At 36.2% G+C, this 25879-nt stretch overlaps 1 protein-coding gene and 2 pseudogenes across 2 annotated transcripts; 2 read left to right on the top strand and 1 right to left on the bottom strand.

The window, feature by feature from the left end:
- Positions 1-134: 134 nt before the first annotated feature.
- On the top strand, positions 135-22554 carry PRR11 (proline rich 11). Of its 2 annotated transcripts, XM_036222848.1 has the most exons (11): positions 144-283; positions 9563-9701; positions 10700-10832; positions 12345-12495; positions 12744-12866; positions 14954-15214; positions 16815-16913; positions 17235-17347; positions 18223-18282; positions 18370-18466; positions 20448-22554. In XM_036222848.1, exons 3-11 carry the CDS (start codon positions 10705-10707, stop codon positions 20514-20516), a joined length of 1101 nt encoding a protein of 366 aa, XP_036078741.1. In that variant the 5' UTR covers positions 144-283; positions 9563-9701; positions 10700-10704; the 3' UTR covers positions 20517-22554. The 2 variants fall into 2 exon arrangements, with proteins under 2 accessions (XP_015978599.1, XP_036078741.1); XM_016123113.2 differs by lacking the exon at positions 9563-9701 and having other exon boundaries at positions 135-283.
- On the top strand, positions 1921-3552 carry LOC107499150 (annotated as a pseudogene).
- On the bottom strand, positions 16338-16456 carry LOC118604545 (annotated as a pseudogene).
- Positions 22555-25879: the final 3325 nt, after the last annotated feature.

The raw sequence follows: 25879 nt of genomic DNA, 5'->3' as shown, positions 1-25879 counted from the left end.
CTTAGGGGAAGTGACACACCTTCTTTCCTCTCCTGCTTCCCCTTCGCTCCCGCCTTCCCCTAATTCATTCAAGAAGCTCCTCAGCTCTGATTGGTCGGAGCCTGATGCTTGTCTCAGCCAATCACAAGCCAGTCTGTGCTGCTGCGCTATAGGGAGAGCGAATCGTGGACAGACCATGGCTACGATTGGTCCCTCCACGATAAGGTTTTAATTTTGAATTTTTCTTCATGGCGAGGGTGACGCCACTGGCTGGAGGACATCTAATCCCTGGGCTCTTAGACTAGTAAGTGCAGGGGTATCTTGCTTTGTTACCCGGGCTCGCGTCTTCTGTAGCTGGGCCTGATGCTGCTTGTGTTCTTAAACTGTTTACGAAGGTGGGGCTTTGGCTGGACTCGACGGGGAAAAGGAGGTTTGAGGCTGGGTAAGAAGTGTTCGATCTGGTTCCACCCTAACCATACTTATATTTAATTAACAATCTGCAAAATGTGTTTTGGAGCAAAGTATCTGCCTTCCTTTTGCACGGTCCTTTACATCGCTACTACTTAGCGTGTGGTCCATGGACCAAGGAATCTGCATCACTTGGGCGCTTGTTAAAATGCAAATTATTGGGCTCCACCCAGACCTACTGAATCAGAATATGCATTTTAGCAGATATCGCAGTGATTCTTATGCACACGTTAAAGTGCGGGAATATACATTTCTTGAAAGGGAGTACCTTAATATAATCTTAATATCGTCTGACGTTCTGGAGAGTATCAGTTTTAGAAATGTGCCCTGTTTACTATGTGTCTAACACCGTGTTGGACTAGGCTTTATGGAGCTGCAATTTCTTTAGGGAAAAAAAGCCAGGAACTAAAAAAGAATGTTGCACACCATAAAACGTAAGATTAAATATAAGCAAGTACCAGGAATAGCCCTATGGAATCAATTGAACTGATAATGGAAATTGATTAATTGACTGAAGTTGCTCGTTTGAAAGTGTAAGAAACCTCCATTAAAATATGTTTTAGGAAGACAGTAATGCAATGCAATTGTCATTTCCATTGTCGCCACAGCTTTGGATGGAGGTGTCCCCTGACTAAAGCACTTTTCATATCACGGTTTAACAGAAGCGGCAGTGTGAACTCCTGCAGTTGGCTGTAGTTCTTTATTATTAATTGCATCTTCTTACTGGAAGTATTTTTGGACCTATCTTTTAATCATATAAGGGTGTGGTATAATTTGAAGAATCTAAAATCCCCCTCACCAAGAGGTTTTCCAGAATGTAATTGTATTAAAGTATATCAATACGAGTAAACTAAAAGGGAGAACACTTGCTAGCTAACACTTAACAGGAATGACTTCTTTCAATGACTTATTGAATGAAACATTATTTAGTGCCCACTACACTCTAGGTCCTGGGGAAACAAAGATGAATAAAATTTATCCTAATCCTTAAAAAGCTCATAAACTTTCTGAGTGACAAACATGCAAACAAAAATAAGGATTCTAGAGCAAAGTAAGCCTGAAACATCACTAGAGACAAAAACGACAAAACTGAAGTGGTCTTATTTCAGTCAGGCACATCACGAGAAGGCGGAGTTTTTTTGCAAAAGAATAATGCTGGGAAAAAAAGAGGTCAACAGGAACAGAAGACAAAATGTGAGCAGGATTGACTCTAAAAAAAACAAAAACATAAACAAAAACAACCATAGCCATGAGTCTATAGGAGCTGATCAGGGCTTCTGAAAACAGGACATTATGGACATCACTCATACATGGGGTTGCCAGGAGTCGGAGCCAACTCAACAGGCCCATAATACACATAAAGTGCTATTGAAGCCAAGTAGAGGTAACATTTCAGCCAGTATAAATTCCATAAGGACAGAGATTATGCTGGTCTTGTTCAGAACTGTATCCTAGCACCTACCACAGTACGTGATGGATTATAAGCACTCAACAATATCCGTGAGAAAAATTAATAGAGTCTTGAAGGACATATAAATTGACTTGGAGGATGATACCTCAAGCAGGGAGAAGAAGGGCCAATTACACTATAAAAGTATTTGGTATTTGGTATACCCGAAGTAAAAACTGCTAATCACTAGAAGAGATAAGGCTGCAAAGAGCCAGTAGAGAGAGCTAAACTGAAAAGCTTTGAAAGGTATGCTAAGAAATTTGTTTTAGCTAATGATAAGAAACCATCAAGTACTTTTAAGCAAGGGAATATCAGTCATATTAAAAAAAAAAAAAAAACTATAGTAACAGTGTGGAAAATGAACTGGTAAGGAGAAAGACTGAAAGCAGAAGGATCACTGGAGGAACACTGAGATGAACCCAAACTGAGGAATATTTTCCAAAAGAAATGGCCTGGGCTCTTCAAAAATATAAACATGGAGACAGGCAAATACTTATATAAAAATGCTGAGGAACTGTTATGAAATGTTAAGAGACACTACAGTTAAATGTAATGTGGAGAGGGAAAAGGAGCAGCTATAAAGGATATTATTGAAATAATTGGGGTAATTTGAAAATAGATTATTAATTAGATAATATCAAGGTCAAATTTCCTGACTGTGATTGTGGTTTTGAAGGAGAATGTCCATGTCCATGTTAGCAAATTCAAGCTAAAGTATCTAGGAGTGAAGTATCATGTCTACAACTAACTCTGCTAAACAAAATACATAAACTTATATGTGTGTATAAATATTTTATACATGTATATATTATTTACATTGTATGTTATGTATGTTTTATTGAAAAATTTTAAACCTTGAGGAAATTTCCAAAATGGGCACAGTTAGGCCAACCTTCCTTCTGGTGGAATACTGCCAACATATCATTTAGGCACTTTGTGGAGGTCAGTGGAGGTCACAATTATAGATGTTATTGATCAGAACTAAGCTTTGGTTGATGGACCTTGCACTCAAATAAGGAAACAGACTATGCCTTTCAAATGCATGCTGCTCACTGACCTCATCCTCAAGTTCCCACACAGTGCCCGTCAGAAGTATTTTTGACAAGCCTGGCAGAAGACAGACACCAATACAAAATGAGCAGCCACAAGATGAGTCAAGAAGATTGAAGCCAGAGAAAAGAAAGCCAAGGTGACAGATTTTGATCATTACAAAGTCATGAAGACAAAGAAAATGAGGAACCAAGTAATTAAGCTTCAAAAGGCAGCTCTCCTAAAAGTTTCTCCCAAAAAAGCGCCAGCTATTAAAGGTGCAGCTGCAGTAGCTGCTGCAAAGTTTCCAGCAAAAAAGATGACTACTGCAGGCAAGAAGGCTCCAGCCCAAAAAGTTCCTGCACAGAAAGCTGCCAGCCAAAAGGTAGCATTTCCAAAAGCTCAGAAGGGTCATCAGACTCTATCTCCAAAGGCATCTGGGAAGAAAGCATAAGAGCAGAAGAGGCTATTATGAAAGTAATAAAGGTTCTTTCTGACATTCTGGCAAAACTTAAAAAATAAAAATACTATAATAAACATAGATTCACCAGTTGTTTCCTTTCTGTATAGGTGTGTGTGTGTGTATACATATATATCTATGTATATATGTATATTTATAATATATGAAAGATATCCCATGAGATAAAGTAAGTTTATATAAATACATAATTATATGTTTCATATGTTGTACATTTTATACATTATGTATAATATACATTACATATTATACATACACCTATATAAAAAGAGAGATAACAGCAATTGGTTAATCTAAATGAATGTGAGTGTTTATTATACTATTCATATAAATTTACTAAAGGTTTGAAATTTTTCAAAATAAAAAGACTATAGGAAAATAAACTATAGCAAAAGACAAAAACAGGGAAAAGCCCAGGAGAAAGATGGCAAAGACAACTAAAGTTAGAGGACAGAAAGGGGAGGGATGGTAAGGAGAAGGAACAGGATGAATTCATCAGAGGAATATTTCTGATTCATGTTGATGAATATATGTATATAAGTGTTATTTATAATATACTTTATATATGCTGTTCTATATTGAAGTATCCTAATCTCCTCACTTCCTTTTTTTTTTTTTTAAATCACGTCATGGTACAGCTTTTTTTTTTTAATTGACCTTAAAATCTTTTCAAAACAAGGAAGGTAAAAAGGAAAGAGAACTTTTATTTATTCATTCATTCATTCATTCATTCATTTATTGTTATATTTATACCTACAGCACCTGGTCTTCCTAGGTGGTCGCCCTTCCAAGCACTAACAAGACTCAACACTTGCTTAGTTTCTGAGATCAGACATCAGACTTGTTCAGGGTGACAAGGCCGTAGACCTTAGACTGTGGCTCCACTGGGGTGTGAACCCAGGACCTTCTGTGTGTAAAGCAGACGTGCTAAACTGCTACACAATGGAACCACATCTGAGAACTTTTCAATTAAAAAATATATATATAGGAAAAATGCTTAGAAATGAGTTTCTTTCTAGTGTTAGCAATTGGAATCCCACTTAACCCAGCAAAAATAATTTGTATGTCTCATTATTCTCTTTTGGAAATGAAGCACATGTATGTGTTACCTCAAGGAAGACTGCTGTATACTCTCTCAGTTGGACAGTTGTCCTCTGCAGAGTATCTAAATGCTTTTAATAAAGCAATAATAATAAACCTTAGTTTGCTGAGTCCTCTGTCCTGTTTCAAGTGGGAATTATCCTTAATTTTTGAAAAAGCTATGATTATTTTTGAATGGAATATTAATCCAAGAATTATCTCAGACTGCATCTTTCTACACTGACAGATTTGACATATTCTTTCCAAATTTTCTGTATGTGCTAATTACTGTATTTAATCAGAAGACTATTAGATAGAGTGAAAATAACACACTCCCTCTTCTCTCTCTCTCTCCCCTCTCTTTCTCTCACACATATACACATGCACACACACAGAGACAGAGAAGAGAGAAAATATGATTTAGTTCCTAGACTTTTTCAATGAAAAATAATCTCCAAAATGACATACATCAGCTTGTGTAGGACTCTTTAGAAATTTGAAAGCATGGGTAACCTGAACAATCACCAGGAAAGAGCGAGAAAGAGATGGCCCAGTTTCAGAATAGTAGTATTCTTATTTTTCAAGCTAATAATACATACCAAAGGTTAACTGTTGAATACTAATACAAGACTTATTTTAGTTAGAAACAAACAAAAAATGGCCGTCCTCTGAATCATCTCCCTTTAATCCTGACTCCCTCTTGCCAAAGGCAGCACTATCTACTCTTAAAATTTTTCTGGTATTTACCTCCACTTTCTAAATAACATACTTATAATACTATTTATTTGGTTGGTTGGTTGGATGGTTGGTTCAATTTTAGACACTATATAAATTTAGACATAGACTGATTTCTACTTTCTCTCCATTTATCTTCCCAAAATCATATATTATCATTTTGAATTAAATAACTATTCGGCGTTTATCCTATTAAATATTGCATAACAACAGAACATATAGTGTTACTATAATTACATTTCTTATACAACTTTTTTCCTACCCATTTTTATATGCTTGTTTTTTTAAGCACTTATCAGTAATTTGGCCCCAACTTTGCAAAAAAATAGTCAGCTCTGCTAGGATGATCAAACACACCAGGTAATTTATCTTTTTCCTTTTTTTCCTTGGAGACGTTGTTACCGAAGCCCTCTGTCACTCTTGCTCACTTCACTGACAGTACCCTAAGCCAAGTGTCAGCAAACTACTGTTTTTATATGTCTCCTGAGCTAAGAATGATTTTGCAATCTGTAATAATTGAAAAAAAATTAAAGGAAGAGTAATGTCTTGTGATACATGAAAATTATATGAAATTGAGATTTCAGCAGCCACAAATAAAATTTATTGGACCATAACCACACTCATTTAAGTATTGTCCATGATTGTAAGCAGAGACCAGATGGCTTTCAAAGCCTAAAATATTTATTGTCTGGCACTTGGCAGAAAAGATTTGTTGATCCCTGCTCTAGGCTTGCTTCAGAGCTGTCTTCCCAGGACTGTGGTCACCATTATCCTGGAAATTCTCGTTGGTGATCTTAATTCTCCTCACACTTGAGTAAACGTTTGGCCAGGTATAGAATTCTGGGATGGAAAACATTTTCCTTCAGAATTCCAGTTTGGCTGTTGAAGTCTGATGCCATTTTCTACTCAATTCTCTGTATCTAGACTATTTTTTCTCTCTGGAAGCTTTTAGAATCTCTTTATTTTTGGTGTTCTAAATGATGACATGCCTCAACGTGAATCTTCTCTTATTCATTATACTGAGTGGACCATTTCAATCTGGAAATTCAAGTCCTTCAGTTCTGGGGAATATTTTTGTATTGTTTATTTGATAAAATTCTCTTCGCTTTCTGTTCTCTCATAAAACTTTTATTTTCCAAATGTTGACATTTTTTAAATTGCTGCTATTTGTTAAGTTTTAAAAGCTTTTTCTCATCCTTGTTTCATGAATGCAATATCAAATTTTCTGAAGATATTTCCTTTTTTTTTAAGTTTTCTTTTGCTTCCAACATTCTTTTCATTTCCTTCGAAATGTTAATACATTTTTTTTCTGTTTATTTGTGATCTGTCTTTCATGTTAGAGACCTTCCTGAAATGACTGATGATCCTTTGCTATTATATGTCAGAGGAAGGCACAAAAAAGATGATTGGAAGCTTGAAGGAAGGGAGGAAGATATTGGCAAACTGTGGGCACAGCAGTGGTAATTGATCAAGGATTTGGCAGCTTTGGAGGGAACCCCAAATGTCAGTATTTGTAGGTCTTCTTTCTTTGTCCAGCCAATTTCCCTAGACAGGAATCTTCCAGTCTCTTGCATGGGGTGTAGAGCTTTGAGGCAGGGAATTAAACCTGGTGGGCTATATTCTGGGAGCTGAGCTGAGGAAAGGAATTGAATGTCTCACTTTTCAGTCCAGGACCATCCCCTGACATGACCCTGCTATGCCTGGTGACCCAGAATTCAGTATCTCTGTCGTTCTTCTTCTCCAGAAAATAAAACTGTCTTTACTGGAGAAGACATGAACCAAGCTGCCTGGCTGCAGGCACTGGAGGACAGACTCCGGAGTCCTACCCAGCCCTTTTAAAGGTTTTTAAGCAGTCCATTTTAGCCCTACCCCAAACCTTAAAAACTACTAGGTGCCTTCAAGTCCTGAATCTTCTCAGAGTTCTGGGAATGTCTTGCTTCCTGTTGGCTTCCTTACCACAGGCAGTGAAACCTCAGGTTTCCTGTGCTCTGAGTCAGTTACCACTCATCCGTCTACTTTCCATTTTCCATAGTTTAGTTGCCATCCATCATCTATTGTAGTCTCTGCTCCTATTATTTGTCTGATGGATTTATGCCTTTTTTATTCCTTTATTGCCTTCTTCATGATGTTTTAGAAGAGAGTGGAGCAGTATTTGCTAATAAATGTTTAATATATGCATAATTTTAATATAAATTTACTGATATGTGGTGATAATGATATAATTATAAACAATAATAAAATATATAGTACTCTTTCTTATAAGTTTAATAATCAATTGATTCTCACAGAATGCTATTGTTGATTTTTGCAAACTTCCTATATCTGTAGCCAACCTATGTTTGCAATTTATGAACACGTGTCGTCCTGATATAAACGTTGGTTGATATTTTCTGTTACTCAATGGAGTAAGACAAAAGCAAAACACAAAGATTTATGTCAGAAATTCACTTTAGTTGAGTAAGTAGCTTGTGTGATGAATCAGATCATAGTTTTCAAATACTAGAATAATATTCCTCAATTTTTTTCACTATTTCACACAGAAACAACTACAGATAAGACACAACTTTTAAGTTCAATCTGCATTATTAACATTTTATTTCTCACTTGCTTAACAATTAATAAAATAATAAATCAAGCCCTAATTTGTAGTGTTTTATAATATTTGTGGTATAAATACTCCCATCATGGCCAATTTCAGTATTCCCAATGTGAAGTCACTGAATGTGGAGTCGAAAAGAAATGAGCAGTAACACAGCGTTCTGTAGCATTCTATAGCATTTCCACTATATACAATAAAGTAAACAATCTCAAGAACATAGATAATTGTAAAGTCATTAGGAAGTGATGAGTTTTACATACTGATTACCTTTATAAATATAAATTATCTAATCGTAAGTTTATATAATTTAATTTTTACAATGAATGTGTTAACAACTGCCTTGCAGACTTCCTGCAAATGTAGCAGTTGCCAACCCCAGTACGCCACTGGAGCGGAGATAAAGATATCGAGTCAATCCACCAAGTTTAACCAGCTCCTTTCTAAAGTCTATTTTCATAACTTAGAGGTTGGCGACTATAAGAGAAAAGGGAGGCAGGAGGCCAGTTCTCTATTCAGTTCGATCTCTAACAAAACACATCAAGGGGAGAGAGGGAACAGAAGGGGGAGGGCTGCAAAGGGGGAGATGGAAGACAAGGAAGGGGAGGTTACTGATGCAGGGCAGGGCAGGGCAAATCGCACGAGTGGGGCGGGGTCTTGCACCGTCTTGCACCGAGAGAGAGCCAGCGAGGGTTTTTGACAGCATGCTGGAAAGAATTCAAGTGCACACCAGAGTTAGAGACAAAAGAAAAGCTGATTAGAGAAGGAACAAAACTCCATAGGGAGAGAAGCAGAGAGAGAGAGACTCAGAGAGACAGGTGGAGACAGGCTGAGAGGGACTGAGAGGGACAGAGAGACAGAGACCCAGAGTGGTCAGGGAATTCGGTTTATATATTGTTCTTGGTTTCTATGAATTACATTTTACAGACTTTATTTACCAATTTTCCCTTGATGGCATATAGCGTGAAAGGTATGCTAGCAATCTTGGCCTTTGTTCTATAGGTTCGCCAGAGTTTTGACCATAGGCAATGACTGATTGAGTTTATTTTGTGTAGGGTACGACTTAAAAGACTTGTTTTCCCTTTGCGGTAAGGGTAAATGTTTTGTTGGTAATCCTTGCAGGAGTCTTCCTTTGTTCTATAGGTTCCCGTGGTCTGACGGCACATTGCAGGCTCTGAATACAGGTTGGTTTAGCATCCAGTTCTCCCACCTCCCTACATCATTACCATAGAAATCTTGGATTCTAGGGATCCTAACCAGTGAACTCTGGGCCTTGGATAGAGGTTTCCAGTGACATTTCTCCATAGAAAATTATGGGCATGGATTCGATTAGCTTTATTTAACCTTTTTTTCTGGCAATTACAAGATTGCTGCTTCCTCTGATGCTTTCCTAAATTTCTTCATTCAGAGTATTGTTATTTTATTTTATTAAAATCTATAAGTCATTTGAACATTCTATGTATTTAAAAATCACTGCTTGACCTTCCTTCATTATTTCAACAGGAAGAAAAGGTAATGTAATAAAGTCGAAGTCAACTATTTTTTGGTATGTCTTCCAAGCCTGGAAGAACAACTAAGGAAAATGCTCTATTAGACACCTGACAATTAGTTCACTAAGAAGCTATCAAGAACTTTTACTCCTAGTAGGGCTGTTGATAAATGCACTATCACAGGTTGCCATTAGGGATGCCTTCTGCAAGTCCAAAGCTCTTGGAACTAAGCCACTTCACACTTTTACAATCAACAGGGGACAGGGGTATGTTCTTCAACCGGTGGAATCTGATTGCTGAGCAAGCCTAGAGCAGCATACCAAGCGCTGGAAGGTTACTGGGTAAACGAAAGTGGAATGAATGTGCATTTTAAAGGCAAATTGTTCCTATTCAAATGTAAGTTTAAAGGGAAGGAGGCCCAGCCCTTGAGACCATTTTTTTCAGTTCTGCCACTTGAATAAATGACATCTTTGTTCCTCAGGTATCAACAACTAAAAGCAGTGTGAGCCTCTGGAACTTAACTTCAAGCTAGCTGTAATTTAATTTTCTTCAAAGAGGATCTGAATTAAAATATAAACATACTAGATAGTTTTTTTTTTTTTAAGTTTTAAAATAAATGTTTTGAAACACCGATGTTGTAGATTTTGGTAATTGTTATTTCATTGTCTATCACCTATTAATCTACGATTACACCACAGTATATTAGAAAGAACATGGTTTTTGGAGACTTGCAGATATGGATTTAATACTTTATTGCATTACATTGGGAAAATCATCTAACATTTCTAAACTGCAGTTTATTCTTATGTAAAAGTAAGAATAAAAATCTTCCTCAGGGATAACATCTTACAGGATAGTGAGGATTCACCTGAAAATGTATGTGAAGGTGCATGAAAGTGAATGGGCATTTAGTAATTTTCTTTCTTTCACTTCCAACTCCATCTATTGCAGTGGATGCTCAGTAAATGTTATTGGCAAAGAAACTTAATTCCTTTGAATAACATACCATAACCCAATGATAGCCATTTTCTCGTGTAAATAAAGGGAAATTCGCTTGACTTAATGAAGAAAAACAATCAAAACAAAATTAGAGAGTAATGTAATGCCAAAGCCAAGGCCTCTCTAGAGATAGTTTAAATCTGGATTTAAATTTTGCTCCATTTCAGTGGACTTTGGTATGTTTGTAGTAACCTATTTTCTAACTAAGGTAGTAGTTACAAGCGTGTGTTCACTTTGGGATAATTCATTGAACTATGCACTTAAGATTTATGCATTTTCTGTAAATATATATAATTGTTAAGCAAGTGAGAAATATATATATATATTCTGTGTGTGTATGTATATATATATAAATAATTCTTTAATAAAAGAGATTTCAAATTTTTTTCCTGCAGAAATCATGCCCAAGTTCAAACAACGGAGAAGAAAGCTAAAAGCCAAAGCAAAAAGATTACTCAAAAAAAAAGAAGCCTCTCGCTTTCAGTCCAAGCTAATCACACCTCCCTCTCTGCCGCCCTCACCAGAAAGGTAAGACATAATGTGGAACATAGAAAATATTTAAAATCCCATCAGTTTAGGATAAAGTTACTAGATTTAGCAAATGAAAATACAGAATGTCCAGTTAAATTTGAATTTCAGATAAACAATAAATTTTTTAGTATTATTCCATGCAACATTTGTAACATATGTATTTGTAATATATGTTTATAACATATACACTAAAAATTATTCGCCCTTTATCAGATATAAAATTTTAACTGAACATCCTGAATTTTGTGTAGCAACCATAGTTTAAGAATTTGAAAGAAGTAAAAATCACTAGGAACTGTGCTGGAGGTGCACAGGAACTATTTTCTCTTTTCCTAGTCAATTTAATTGCATAAATCTGATCACTAAGCGATGAAAGAGAGATATAAGACTAGCTTTTAAATCTTAGTTTTGGCAAAGTTTGGTCAGTTATTCTCTGGGACTTTAAATTCTAGGAACCTGAGGGTACTAGATGTCAATATCATACTTTCACTTTTTGTGGTGATAGCTGTCTTTACAGGAAAAAATTAAAACAAATAGGCCCTCGAAAAGCAGTAACCATGATGTCATCATTGACACACACACACACACACACACACACACACTCTCTCTCTCTCTCTCTCTCTCTCTCTCTCTCTCTCTCTCTCTCTCTCTCATACTGAGAAAGCCTCTAATTGGTCTTCCTGCTTCTGCCCTCGCCTCCTCTGTAGCATATTTAATGTAGCAGCAGCAGCAGTGGTGAGGCTATTAAAATTATGTCCTAGTGCTCTTTTGTTTAAAATTCTTCAACGTCTTCCGCTCTCACAATGAAAATCAAAGTCCTAAATAAGACCCACAAGGCCTTTATGATCTGACTCCAACATTATTCCTAAATCCTCTTCCCTTCGGTTTCTCCACCCTTGCAAGCCATCCTGGCCTCCTTGCCTCTTCTTCAGACACCTCAGATAAACTTCTTCCTCAGGCCTTTGCACTTAGTATCTCCGCCCCGCCTGGAATGCTCTTCTCCCAGATATTTGCATGGCGAGCTTCTTTACTTCCTTTAGGTTTTTTCTTTTTTTCCTCAAAAGCCACCTTCTCAGTGAGACTTTTCTTGGCTACCCTATCTAAAATCTCACCTCTACCCACCTTTCACATCCCCTTTCTCTTGCTTTATCTTTTTCTACTTAGCATTTATTCACTAACAACACATATATGTTATTTGGTTTTTTTGTTTGTTTGTTTTTACTTTTCTTCCATGAGATTGTAAACTTCATGAGGGCAGGGTTTTTGTCTATTTTGTTTATTACTGAATCTCTAATGCCTATCTACTATATTATTTTATTTATTACCGTTTATTTACTCAACAAATATGTGTTGCATAAGTGAATCCTAGAAACCTGGAATTTAATGAAGAATTTGGCTTTAGGGAGTCTCTGTTCCTGACTTATACTATAAAACTAGCTCGTTGTTTAATTAGAGGTTATTATTCCAACTCAGGCATGTTTGATTTATTTAGTTTTGTTTTTCTCACAGAGTGGTTATTCCTTCATCGGATGTACCCCTTAGCAGAAGCTGGCTAAGATCATCCTGGAACTTCAAATTTCCCAATATCAAAGATACAGTAAAACTTTGGACAAATAGAGTATGGTCTATATATAACTGGTGTCAGAGCTGCGTAGCCCAGGTATGGATTTGACACATCTATTTTCAGCAATGTGATTTTTCTACACACTTGGTATGTGTGTTCACACATGTGTACCCTCAGGTCAGCGTAGCACTCAGGCTAAGCTCAAATAAGATGAAATTATTGGGTCATATCTAGTTTTGCTTCTATAAAACATACATCAAAACAATTTCTTGTCCTTTTTATTTTTCTTGTCCTTATCATCCTATTGTTCATCAGAGTCAGGTTTGTATATTTTTGATTTTCAGAGCTTAGAAGTACTTAAAGACACCATCTTTCCATCCCGTTTCTACCACCAAGAACTTCATAGTCTAAAACAACGGTTTTGCATTTTGGAAAGTGAATTATGCAAGCTCCAGGAAGCACTGAAGGTTGGTATTGTCAACAAAAAACAAATTAAGGGGGGAAGGGATTGCCTCTAATAGGAATCCCGATTTTCTCCTAACCAGAAGGAGGAATAGCTACAGGCAAGTGCTAGTCCTAGACCTGTTTGCCCTAAAATCTATTCCTTAAAGCTTAGAGACTCTGCTTAGTATTGCAGGGGTGCTGACCCCTGCAGGCTATGTATTTCCCAAGCTCCATGTCACCTGGCTTCTGATTGTGCTGGGTTAATGGAAAACAATGATGAGAGATTTAGGGGAGAGAGAAGACCGGGTGTTTTTCCTCTTCATTCTGTGTTCAACAATTTTTCCAACAATGATTGTAGTTAACTCCCTGACTCCAGCTCCCACAAAGTAAATCTACCATATTTCTTGATCCCCTGGGTTAACCTAGCTCCAGAGATCTGGTTCTACTGCTCTTCCTTCTGTCCCTCCAGCCTCAGGGTATTCATGGCTTTCTGCTGTTGCTGATCTCTGGGCTGCCTCACTATTCTCTCTGTGCTTCTCAACAACTTCAGGCAGAGGAACCACCGCTTTGACATACTCAGGGTGTTCTTATTTTCTTGAGCAGAAAAAAAGCTGTGACTACTCACCCTTTCCAAACTCTCTTAAGCAAATATCCAAAACACAGAATAAATGTAACACTCGTTGGTTTGGAGAGAAGCTTTTGGGAATACATCCTTGCTTCCAGAGATATGTCCAAGTCTTAATCCCTGGAACTTATAAATATTACCTTATTTGCGGAAAAGGGTCTTTCAGATAAAATTAAGGATTTTGAGATAAGGAGATCATCCTGTGTTATCGGTGTGGACCCTAAATCCAATGGCAAACATCCTTATAAAAGAGACACAGAACAGAACACACAGAAAAGGAGGAGCAGAGGGACCACAGAGGCAGAGATTGGAGTGACACGGCCTCAACCCAGGAATGCTGATAACTGCCAGAAGCTGGAAGAGGCAAGGAACAGATTCTTCCCTAGAGCCTTCATTGGGAGCCCAGCACTCCTGACACCTTGATTTTAGACCTCTAGGTTCCAGCATTGTGAGAAAATGCATTTCTATTACTTTAAGCCACCAAGCTTGTGATAATTTGTTATAGCAGCCACAGGAAACTAATACACCATCTTACTTCAAAGGGTCACTGTATTCATTTGCTAGGGCTGCCATAACAAAGTAACACTGCCTAGGTAGCTTATACAGCAGAAATTTGTTTTCTCACAGTTCTGTAGGCTAGAGGTCTGAGATCAAGGTTTTGGCAGGGTTGGTTTTTTTTCCTGAGGCCTCTCTCCTTGGCTTGCCTTTTCACTCTGTCCTCAAATGCTCTTTTCCCTGTACATGCCCATCCATCCAGGTATCTTTCCTGTGTGTTCAGACACCTTTTATGCAGACACCAGTCAGATTGGATTAGAGCCTACCCTGACAGGCTTATTTTAATCACATCTTTAAAAATCCTATCTCCAAATACATTATTAGATGCTAAGGGTTAAAACTTTAATATATGATTCAGTGGAGGGCAGGGAGGTGGTATACACAATTCAGTTCAGACAGTTATGTTCTAGCCCCTTGGCCTTTTTATCAGTTCTTTTAATATGTTACATTCTTGGCTATTAAGTATTTTTCCCTCTTCTAGGGACTCTCTTCCCCCAGGCCTTATCTCCCTTCTCCTGGTAGAAAGACTGAATTCATCCTTGAGATTATGTCTAAATGCCACTCCCTAGACATCTCACTATTCATGCTCACAGCACACTTCATTGCTAGTATTGAATTACTATTTTATTTTCTTTTGAGAGTGTTTGTGTGTGTTTAATGTTCATCTTCCTCACCAGACTGTCAGCTCTATGAGGTGACAGACAGGGCTCACATTGTACCCATAGTGCCTGGCATATAGCACACATAAAACGTATGTATGTATGTATGTATGTATGTATGTATGTATGAGCCTGTGATAAATGAAAATATTATGAAGCACATGGTATACTGAGAAAATATTGAACACAGTAGCTATTATTTTAATGAGGCTCAGCTATAAGAACCCAATTAATCTGTTATTCCTTTGCCAAATGTAATGTCTTCTTTCAGACCATCTCAGGAAATTCCTCCTGTCCAAGCTGTGGTCAAAAGTGTTACATGAGTGGTAAACTTACAGATGTGCCTGCCTGTACACTAACCACCCCTGGAAAATCCCAAGCTGTACATCTTCACAGGGTGCCTCAGCCAGCTGACCATCTTCCTCCTCCTCCTCCACCACTGCCACCCCCTCCACCTCCTCCTTTGCCTCCGCCTCCACCACAGAGAGCTCCTTTGCTGCTCAGAAAATCCAACCTCACTAAAACACTTCAGGTAAAAAAAAAAAAAAAAAAAACCTAGTAAAGGTGTGTTTTGGTCAATACGTAATGGACAAGTAAAGCCGAGTGGCCGTTTAAGGCTGGACTAAGGGCTTTGATAGGAAGACTATATTCTGTTCCAATTCCATATCTTAATTATGTCAATTATTGTGCTTATAAAAACTCAGTCCCCTAGGAACTCAAGAAAGCTAGGTTTAGAAATGAAAAGTTACACACAATGCAAATATATATGTGCCTTACTGTTAAATTGTATACCTGAAAACTTACTGGATTTTGTTAACCAATGTCACCGTAAAAAGAAAAAAAAAACAAAGTAAATCCTAAGGATATAATGTACAGCATGGTAGCTATAGTTAATAATATTGTGTTGTGTATTTGAAAGTTGCTAAAACAGTAGATCTTAAAAAGTTCTCATCACAAGAAAAAAATGTGTAATTATGTGTGGTGATAGATGTTAACTAGATTTATTATGATGATCCATTTACAACATATACGTGTATTGAATCATTTTGTTATACACTTGAAACAAATATATTAGATGTCAATTATATCCCAATAAAATAATAACAATAATAATAAGTAAAAAGATGATCTGATGACTATTTAAATTAAAAAGAAAAAGAAATGAAAGTTACTATTTTTGTTAAGTATAAATGAATGAAACCCAGTAGAGTAGAAGATCCCTGTTGGCCTCTCAGCATATCTTTTTACTAGAAGGACACCTTCCTGAGAAACCAAATTAAGAACAGAAGATGGCTTAGTGAGTGAACTCAGAATAAAGAGTTGGCAGATCCTAACAAGCTGGATCCCATCTGATTTTGGAAGCTAAGCAGGATCAGGCCTGGTTAGTACTTGGACAGGAAACCACCTAGGAAGACCAGGTGCTGTAGGCATTAAAAAACAAACAAACAAACAAATAAGAGATTGTAAGCCAACAAGATTCTTGCAATCTGTGAGGTCAACCAAGGGTTGCCTCGCCAAAAATAAATAAATGACAGAGTTAAATCCAGAGACTTTTTTTTTTTTTTTTTTTTAGGCAAGGCAACCCTTGTTTGACCTCACAGATTGCAAGGATTTTTTGTCAGCTTACAATCCCATATTTTTTTTGTTTGTTTTAATGCCTACAGCACCTGGTCCTCCTAGGTGGTCTCCCATCCAAGTACTAACCAAGCCTGACCCTGCTTAGCTTCCAAGGTCAGCCGGGATCGGGCTTGTTCAGGGTGGCATGGCCATAGACTGACTATACATTCTTGCTCCATGGGAACTGAGTTATCGTTTTAGATAGTTCAGATAAAACTTAACTTTGATTTGAGGAACTCCTTCAACTCCTGTCTTATTATAAAGATTCCTGAGGAAGATGCAGGGAATTATCCTATCTCTTATTTTTGAGTCATACATTTTAATGACTGCTTTCAATAGCCTTAGCATCCATGAGTACTGAAAAAATAATTATTTTTGGTTGAGTGAAAAGAATTTGATAGGTTCCTAAAGGTGAACAGAGTTAACTTTTAAATCCAGGTTGTTAAAAACTAGTTTTAGATTTGCATTTGTATCATGGTTCCAAATTGAATTCTCATTTCTCCATGTATTTTAAGGCTGAACCATTAAAAAAGGAGGGACCCATGCAGATAACAGTTAAAGATCTACTGACTGTGAAATTAAAGAAAACTCAGAGTTTTGCTGAAAGGACTAAGGTAAGATGTCATCGACCATACTCCAAGTCTTTTTAGCTACTAACCTGGTTATCCCTTTGTGGAAGCAAAATTTAAGTCTTATGTATAGAAGCCATTCTGAGGTAATTATTTGATATCTTATTTGAGTAATTTTGGGTCTCATCTGCCAGCCATTAGTTTGAAGAGGTAGAGACGTACTTTGAAGCTTTGGAATAAACATTGAGTGGAGTAGTGGATATATCTCACACAGACTCGGCAGTCAAATATTTATTGTTTCAGCATGTTCACATTTTGAATGATATTTTAATGTGATTTTAATAATGTCTCATTTTGCTTTTAAAGCTTGTTCCATCCCCAAAGGCACAGAATCCACTAGTTACAGCCTCTGACCTGCAGCGTGTTACCCTGAAGCCCAGCTCCAAAGTGTTATCAACTCGAGTTACAAATGTCTTAATGTAAGGAATTGCACAGTGTTATGCACTACCACTATGTAAAAGAATGATTTTTTTGCTTATTTCAAACATTAAAAGTTACTTATGCTCATTGTAGAAAAATTGGTATCTACAGAAAAGTTTAAAGATGAAAATCAAAGTCATCCAAATAAACATATCATTGAAGATACTACTGTTAACCTGTTATCATTCTGATCTTTTCTAGCCATATTTTTATTATTTATTATAAAATATGCCACTGATTTCATAACAAATTTGGGGAGGGGAAAGAAATACTATTAAAAATTTTAGTCAATTATACCTCAATAAAAAATATTCTTAGCAAACTATATAAAAAGTTTTTCTTAAGCAGCTCTATTTCAGAAATAATAAAATATGAAAACTGGTATGTCTTAGAATCAAGAAAATATAATGTGTGTATATACCTGTGTATAATTGTATTGTAGATACATTTATGGCTTTTCTCGTTAATGTGTCATGAGCTTTCTTCCATCTTATTAAAGCATCATTTTGATTTCTTCAATACATACAGTTTATTTTATGTAAATTTCATAGATGAAAATCCTGTTTTGAGACATTTAGGTTGTTTATGATTTCTTATATCTATAACTCTTCAATGAACATCCCTGTCCATCATCTATGTGCATAGCTGAGTTTTTCCCTAAGATAGATCCTTGTACATTTAATTACTAAGTCAAGAAGTATTACTTGTTGGAATGATATGATATCACCTTACACTCCTATCAGCACCTACTGCTGTTTTTTAATGTACCAGATAGAACCACTCTCTGAAGTGTTGCCTATAAATATAACTACTTTACTTTGAGGAAAATGATAAAATCTAGCAAGCTCTAATTTTTATGTCTTTGCTTTATCAGTACTCCTGGTAAAAGTCAGATAGATCTGCGGAAACTATTAAGAAAAGTCGATGTAGAAAGGTAATATACTTTCCTGTCTTGATGCTTTCTAAATTCATTTGATAATTTCATAAAACACAGTTTCTAATGTTTTTATTACCTTTGCAGGAGCCCAGGTGGGACCCCACTTACCAATAAAGAAAATATAGAAACAGGAACTGGACTGACCCCAGTAATGACTCGGGCCTTGAGGAGAAAATTTCAGGTATGCCTTTAGAAAAAAAATTTGGTTCCTTTTCAAAACCATTTATTTAGAATCATAATCTAAAGCTGCTTTTTTAATAATGATAATTTTTAAATGGTACCTTATGCTTTACAAAACGTTTTCATATTTAGGCTTCATAAAATTCTATGAGATAGTGAGGATTATCTCCAGTTTAGCAATGAATGTCTGGTTTTTTTAATTACCTTATTAAATATTTATTAAACACTTCCTCTATGCCAGGCACTGTGCTGGAGTACCAGGGATATTAGTGTTAAGCAAAAACAGACACAGATTTACTGTCTTGGAGCTTTCAGCCTAGAGGGGAAAATAGATGTTAATCAAATAATCAGATATTTGTATAATTTTGCATTGAAGTAAGTGCTGTGAAGGAAAAGAATAGGGTTCTGTAGGAACTCACAGAGGAACTTTATCTAGCTTGGATGATTTAGAAAGGAATTCCTTAGGAAATGACTAAGTGAGATCTGAAAGATGAATAGACATGAACCGGGAAGGGTATCTGTGGCATGTGGGGGTGGGCCCACCGTGGATGTCAGGGAAGAAAGTTCCTAGGAAAAAGAACAACATGTGTGAAGATCTCATGGTGGAAGGGATCACAGCCTATCAGAGGAACTGAAAAGTGGTCAGTGTGACTATAACAGAGAGAGAGAGAGAGTTTGACAGTGGTGAAAGACAGGGAGAGAGATGTAGACAGGAGTCAGATCACGCAGAATTGATAGGAAAAGGTCTTGGCAGATCTTTTCTTTGTCACCTATACGTATGACTGACACATCAAAATCTAGTCCACTAGCTCACCTTGTATGATTTCTTCCAAACCTTGTTATCTCTCCTCTCCCTGATCACCTCTATTGTTGGATCTGAGAGGAACAGCCATCCTTCCACTAACCCTGACATAGGGCTGCTGACCTCTTTGACTATAAGCTTACATTTCTGTCTCCCACTGGCAGCAGAGACACATCACAGACTCCACTGCTAACACTCTCCCACCCCAACACTGCCCTCCCTTTGTTCCCTTGTTAAGAATCAGTGCCTTTAACAGGACAGCTTGCTTTCCCCTCTTGCCAATTCAGCTTGGCCCTCCTGGGCATTATATGGCCTTCTTTGGAGGTATGGCCAGATTCCTCTTTCCTCTTTTTGGAGCAGCCACTAGGATTCTACTTTCAGATCACATTCCTTGGTAACCACAGACTGTGAAGAGCAGGGACAGAGGACAGAGGCCTCTTCCTCTTCCTTTTCTTGTTCAGCCTAGGATCCTTTTTGTCCCATCCCCAGCCAATAACTACTCTAATGGGCTAGGTAATATGGAAACAAATGAATATATAATAAATAATAAACCCATATATTGAGCAACAATATCAAAATCACAAATAAGACCTATGCCATATGTTGTGCACCCCAAAATCCACTTACTAAAAGGATGTCGAGTAAAAACTATTGATAGACATAGAACAAGTTTTCCCACCCAGGCCTTAGGCTTCCTTTTTCCTTTAATTCTGAAACAGCTGTATTAGTTAGGTTTTGCGTTTGGCTACAGGTAACAGAAATCTGGCTTTAACAACTAGGGGCTTATTTTTCTTTCCTACATATTCCCTTGAGAAGCAGGCAGTCCGTAACTGGTATAGCAGCTTCACTATATCATCACTGCTCTTGCATCCTTAATGTTTGGCTTCGGTCATGGTACAAATTGGCTACACGTCCTGAAGCCACATATCTACATTCTAGGCAAGATAAGGAAAAGGGCAAAGAACAAAAAGGTGTACTAGCTAAGCTACCCCCTCATTTCCTTAACAGGTGTTATCCGGAAACTTCTGATTATATCAGGGAAGTTGGGAAAGTGATTTTTAGAACCTGGATGCATTGCTACCTTACACAAGATCTGGGTTCTGTTAGTGAGGAAGAAGAAAAACTGTATTGGCCACAGGAACATAATTCATATCATAATTGAGACATTTTTTTTTCATAGCTGGCTCACCCTAGAAGCCCAACTCAAACTCTGCCACTATCTACAAGCAGCTTTGATGAACAAAATTGATGCCAATTCTGTCTGACTCCATGTGATGATCCGTAAAATCACAGATGAATTCACCCCAATCCTTTTTTTTAATGTAGTAGGGTATGTCTAAATAATTATACTAATATATAATTCCATTTAAAGACTTAAAGTATGTGCGGAGCCTATATATACTGTGGTATAAAGTCTATTATTGGGTATTTTCTAGTTTGCATTATTAATAAGAGAACAGAACAGAAAATGCAATCCCCAAAGAGATGTTTATCTTGGAATTACTCAATTTAGGGTAGAGATATTGTTCAGACTTAACTAGATAACTAATTTGTATCTGTAAGCACAGTTATGACATTAAGATAATAACCTAGTTTCTATTTATCTTGGGTATTCTCAGATAATTGAGAAGTTTTCCAGCCTGTAAATCTCGAGCATTTATTAAGTGCTACAAACTTGATCAATTAAGAAAAGACCCTTTAGATTTGATTTCTGTTCACTCTAAACAATTAAGTGGTAAGACCGTCTCCATCCAAACCTAATTATTTTCCAAAAGGCTTGGAAGCAAAAGATCCAATGTGACCTTAAAAATTAGAATGTATCATTTCTAGCGTCTTAGGCTTACTAAAGTCTGTGATATTCATTATTTTGATGTCTGTTGTCCACTTTCATGCAGCTAAATATAAATTTCATGAAGTCTTCAAAATGTACATTGTATTTTCCACAGCGCCCCGCCAAGGATTCTCTGAGGTTCCTAGCAGGTTCCCTGTTAGACCTGACTCCCTGTCCTCAACAGCCTGTTGATTCAATGATAGCAACAATGCACACCTAACTAGATTTGTGTTCTTTCCTGCAATTCCAGGGTTGCCAGATTTAACAAATATAAATACATGGCACCAAATCAAATTTGAATTTCATATCAACAAATAATTGTTAAGTATAAATATGTCCCATTAAACAGTGAATAATATTTTTAGTTTAAGTATATCCTAACTATTGCATGGGACATATTTATACTAAAAAAAAAAAAAAAATTATTCATTGTTTACCTGGAGTTTAAATTAACTGGGCATCCTGTTTTTCATCTGGCAACCCTATCAGTCAGTCCCTTATAAAGTTGCCAAATATTTCTGTCAGACATGTCTACTTAGCAGGAGACAGTACTATAGCTTCAGCCAGGATTCATCATTCATGTATTAAGTGTCATGGAGAAGGGGAACTCATTAGGATGAGGGTGACTGGAGGTACAGAATTAGCTTTGATGCTAATAACCTCCACTGCAATGCCAGCAGTGCTTCATGGATAGAAAACAAAGGATTTTAGATCATCACTGCACTTCTTAGCCTGAGAGGAGGCATAGTTGATATCCTTGAAATATCCCATGATTAGCTTAGGCTAAAAAGGTATTTTAGCAGTTTCCCAGAAATGCCTATATTCCCGCAGATAAATATTGCTTTGAGATATCAAATAGTGTTGTAAAAGTCACCCGACTGGAAAGCAGACCTGGGGACACTGTTTTGTTTTTATTATGAGACCTAAATTTATGTTAACAGCACATTTACAGATGAAAATTAAATGGATAATGAAGAAACATAAGTGCTTCTATTTTTAACTTGCTAGCTACATTTATATTATGTGTGAATAAAAGGAATGGTCACTGAGAATAAAGCAGTCGAGTATTTGTAACAAAATTTTATAGGGCACTTATAATGTTTCTAATGTTAATAAACCACTGTGTACTGTATTGATTAATTTAAATGATTTGATCATTCTTGTGGAATATTCATTCTAAAATGCTGTAGAAATCCTATAAACATTTGTAAAGCTGCTATTGCCATTGTACCAGTATTAAAATGTGTTCTACCTTGCCTCATTTATTAATTTTTATGACAGATTTTATATTGTACCCATTTGAGAATCCTATAAATGCTGCGGCTTCATTAAACTATTGCTGATTATGTGTTTTCAATGTTTATTTGGAGGCCGAATGACAACCACAGATTATAAACAACCAAGGTGCCTCTGGTTATGTTTTTAAGTAAAGAGTAATAAAAAACTTTGGCTTTTCTCTTTTTTATATGTTTTTTAATAGAACTATAACACAGACAAAAAAATGGTGCATAAAACATAAATATATAAATTAACAAATCATAAGGCAAACAGTCATAAAACCGTCAAGAAAGAGATATTATAAGTCTTTAGAAGCCCTGTCTCCCTCCCCTACTATAGTCCCTTTTCTTTCAAATTACTGACCTGCTTGTTACAATAAATATTTCCTTACTTTTACCCTCTAAGTGTAAGTATGCAGACCTAAATGCTATGATTTGTTTCTCTTGCTTCTGAATTCTATATATAGAAATAAAACCATATACTATATAGTCTTTTGTTTCTGGCTTCTTTCAATCAACATTTATATTTAAGATTCAATCATGTTATTGTGTAGTGCTACAGATCATTTCTTTTTGATGTATAAATATAGTTATTCATTTATTCTATTGTTAATAGATGTTAGGATTGTTTTCAGTTTGGGGCTATTATGAAACATGCATGCCATTATAAACATTCTTGAACATGTATATGTTCACAAGAGTTACTCTAATATATATATCTATGAGTGGAACTGCTAGGTTATAAACTATGCCTGTTTTCTAGATACTGTCAAACTGGGGTTTTTTTCCCAAATGGTTGTACCAATCCATGGTTTCTTCAGCAAAGTATGAGAGTTCTTGTTGCTCCTGTTTTCTTTAAGAGAGTCTTTTCTATTTGATTTTTCAACATTTTGCTTACTTGGAAATCTATAGTCAAAGAATAGTTTTAAAAATCTTATATCAGCAAAGTCACCTACTAAACATAGTAAATGATCTACATGTGAGGACCACAATATAATTTGCATGGATGAACATGTAGAATTTTGCATTTTTGTTGTCTTTTCAAAGAGAAATGGGATCTGGGCATGTAGAAGTAGAGAAAGAAACAAGTAAAAATAAAATAGACCAAAAATACACATAAAAACCCATTCCTACTTTTTCTAAATTATTGTTAGTAAAGAAGAGTTAGCTGAGAAGAATTAGTGGAAGCCCAGTATAGCTTAATATATTAAAAACACCACCCACCACAAATTAGGGTCCTACCCTTCCTTTGAGAATTAAATGAGAGGATTCTTTTTTCCCCTAGTTGTACTGAGATATAATTGACATATAACACTATAGTAGTTTAAGGCATACAACATAATGACTTAATATATGAATATATTGCAAAATAATTTCCACGACATAGTTAATATCCATCATCTCATAGTTACAATTTTTTCTTGTAGTGAGAAATTTTAAGATGTACTCCCTTTCAAAAATACAATACAGTATTGTTAACTATAGTCACCACGCTGTACGTCACATCCCCAGAACTTTTTATCTAATAGCTGGAAGTATATACCTTTTGACCACCTTCACCCATCCCACAAATCTGTTCTCTGTTTCTATGAGTTGTTTTTTAGATTCCACATATAAGTAAGATTATACATAAATGAGATAATTGTTGATAAGGACAGAGTCACACTGTAAATTATCTGTTCAATTAGTTTGTTGTCATTATTCGAGATTTCAAGTGAGAACTCATTAAACACAAATGACCTCATTCCTTTTTAAAGCAAAGAATATTTCAAAAAACAATCTGACAATTCAAACTTCCAATCAATTAAATATTGAGTGAAGACTTTCCACATTTCTTTAGGGAAGAATTTTTAAACATTATTACAAATTAAAGAAAATGTTTATTATAGAAAATAGAGATATGCCCACCCAAATACTTGCACACAGATGTTTGTAGTCACTTTGTGTATAATTTCCAAAACTTTGAAGCAACCAAGATGCCCTTTAGTAGGTGAATGAATAAATAAATTGTGGTACATCCAGATAATGAAATGTTATTCAACGCTAAAAAGAAGTGAGTTATCAAATGATGAAAAGACATGGATAAAATTTAAATGCATATTAAGTGAAAGAAGCCAATCTGAAAAAGCTATGTACTTTACAATTCCAACTATAGGGCATTTTGGAAAAGGCGAAACTATGAAATCAGTGAAAAGATCACTGGTTGCCAAGGCTTAGAGGGAAGAGAAAATAAACAAGCAGAGCACAGAAGACTTTTAGGACAGTAAAACTATTCTAAACCTATGTCCAAACCCATAGAATGTACAAGAATAAACCCTAATGTAAACTAGGATTTTTGGGTGATAATAATGTGTTCATGTGGGTTCATGGATAGTAACAAATGTACTACTGGAAGTTTGGGGTGGGTCTTTGCCTGTGCTGGGGCTGAGGGTATGCAGGAGCTTTGTACTTTCTGCTCAATTTTGCTATGATTCTAAAACTGCTTTAAAAATAAATTCTGTTAAAAAAAAAAAAGAAGGAAAAAAAAAGAAAAAAAAGTAAACAAATCCCAACATGTTTTAAACATTTTGGTATGCTTCCAAGCCTGAGAAATTATTTTTCTAATGCCCGTACTCCATAAACCTTTCCAAATTGCTGGCTTTCTTTTCCATTAATTGAGTGAACTATATTTCTTTATGAAATAGGACAAAAGAAGGAAATTTGTTCACCTTGCTTGGAAAATGTTTCTAGAGCAGTATTTCTCGAATTGTAATGTACAAAAAACTAAGATTTTTACATTTATTTGTTTTTATTCATTTTAGAATTCATTTACTGAGTGCAAGCACACACAGCACCTACAGGGTGCTAGCCTAGTTAATACTGAGGGAGAGTAGGGCTGGGCATGTGAGCAACGAGGGACAATCTCGGTGTATTAAGAATCTTGCAATTTCCACAGCAATTTACAAAGCACTTTCATAGCAGTTACATTATTTGGTTGGTCTTCAAAAGCACCCAATGGTTGGTCTTCAAAAGCACCCAAAGGCGGGTATTTTTAAATCCTTTTTTAAAAATAATAATAATAATTGCTTATTTGAGCCAAACTGATGGCTAGGAGCAAGATCTCAAACGCTCCCTAATCCCCATTTAGACCATGAAAGGAACTGAGACCTGGAGAAATTAGGAACTTGTTTAAGATCACACCCTTATTGAGAAATGGAGCCAGCGCCTGGTACCAGACCCCCAAGACCACCCTGAGTAGCTGGGATTTAAAGCTACAAATCACTAGTATTTAATTGAATGCAAGTTTTGACTTCAGTATGTCTGGGTTGGGGCCTGAGATTCTGCATTTCTAATAAGCTCCCTCTTGTTACAAATGCCGAATATACCTTGTGTAGCAAGGTTTTGGAGCTGAAACTGAACTACCTTTCTACTTTTGGAGGTCACTTGACACTCTTCTTTTGCAGTGTTTTTATATTACTTAAAATGCAAACTAACTGCTTCCAATTGTCTTTTTGATATCTCAAT

The sequence above is a fragment of the Rousettus aegyptiacus genome, unplaced genomic scaffold (genome assembly GCF_014176215.1).
Source record: "Rousettus aegyptiacus isolate mRouAeg1 unplaced genomic scaffold, mRouAeg1.p scaffold_m13_p_6, whole genome shotgun sequence".
In the NCBI taxonomy this organism is placed as follows: Eukaryota; Metazoa; Chordata; class Mammalia; order Chiroptera; family Pteropodidae; genus Rousettus; species Rousettus aegyptiacus.
This window is presented reverse-complemented; position numbering and strand designations above follow the sequence as displayed.

Bases quoted from the DNA above. Each gene is read 5' to 3' on its own strand.
- PRR11 (XM_016123113.2), top strand. From the start codon at position 10,705: ATGCCCAAGTTCAAACAACGGAGAAGAAAGCTAAAAGCCAAAGCAAAA. The intron at 12,867-14,953 runs GTTGGTATTGTC...GTCTTCTTTCAG, and splicing joins AGCTCCAGGAAGCACTGAAG to ACCATCTCAGGAAATTCCTC. The intron at 16,914-17,234 runs GTAAGATGTCAT...TTGCTTTTAAAG, and splicing joins GTTTTGCTGAAAGGACTAAG to CTTGTTCCATCCCCAAAGGC.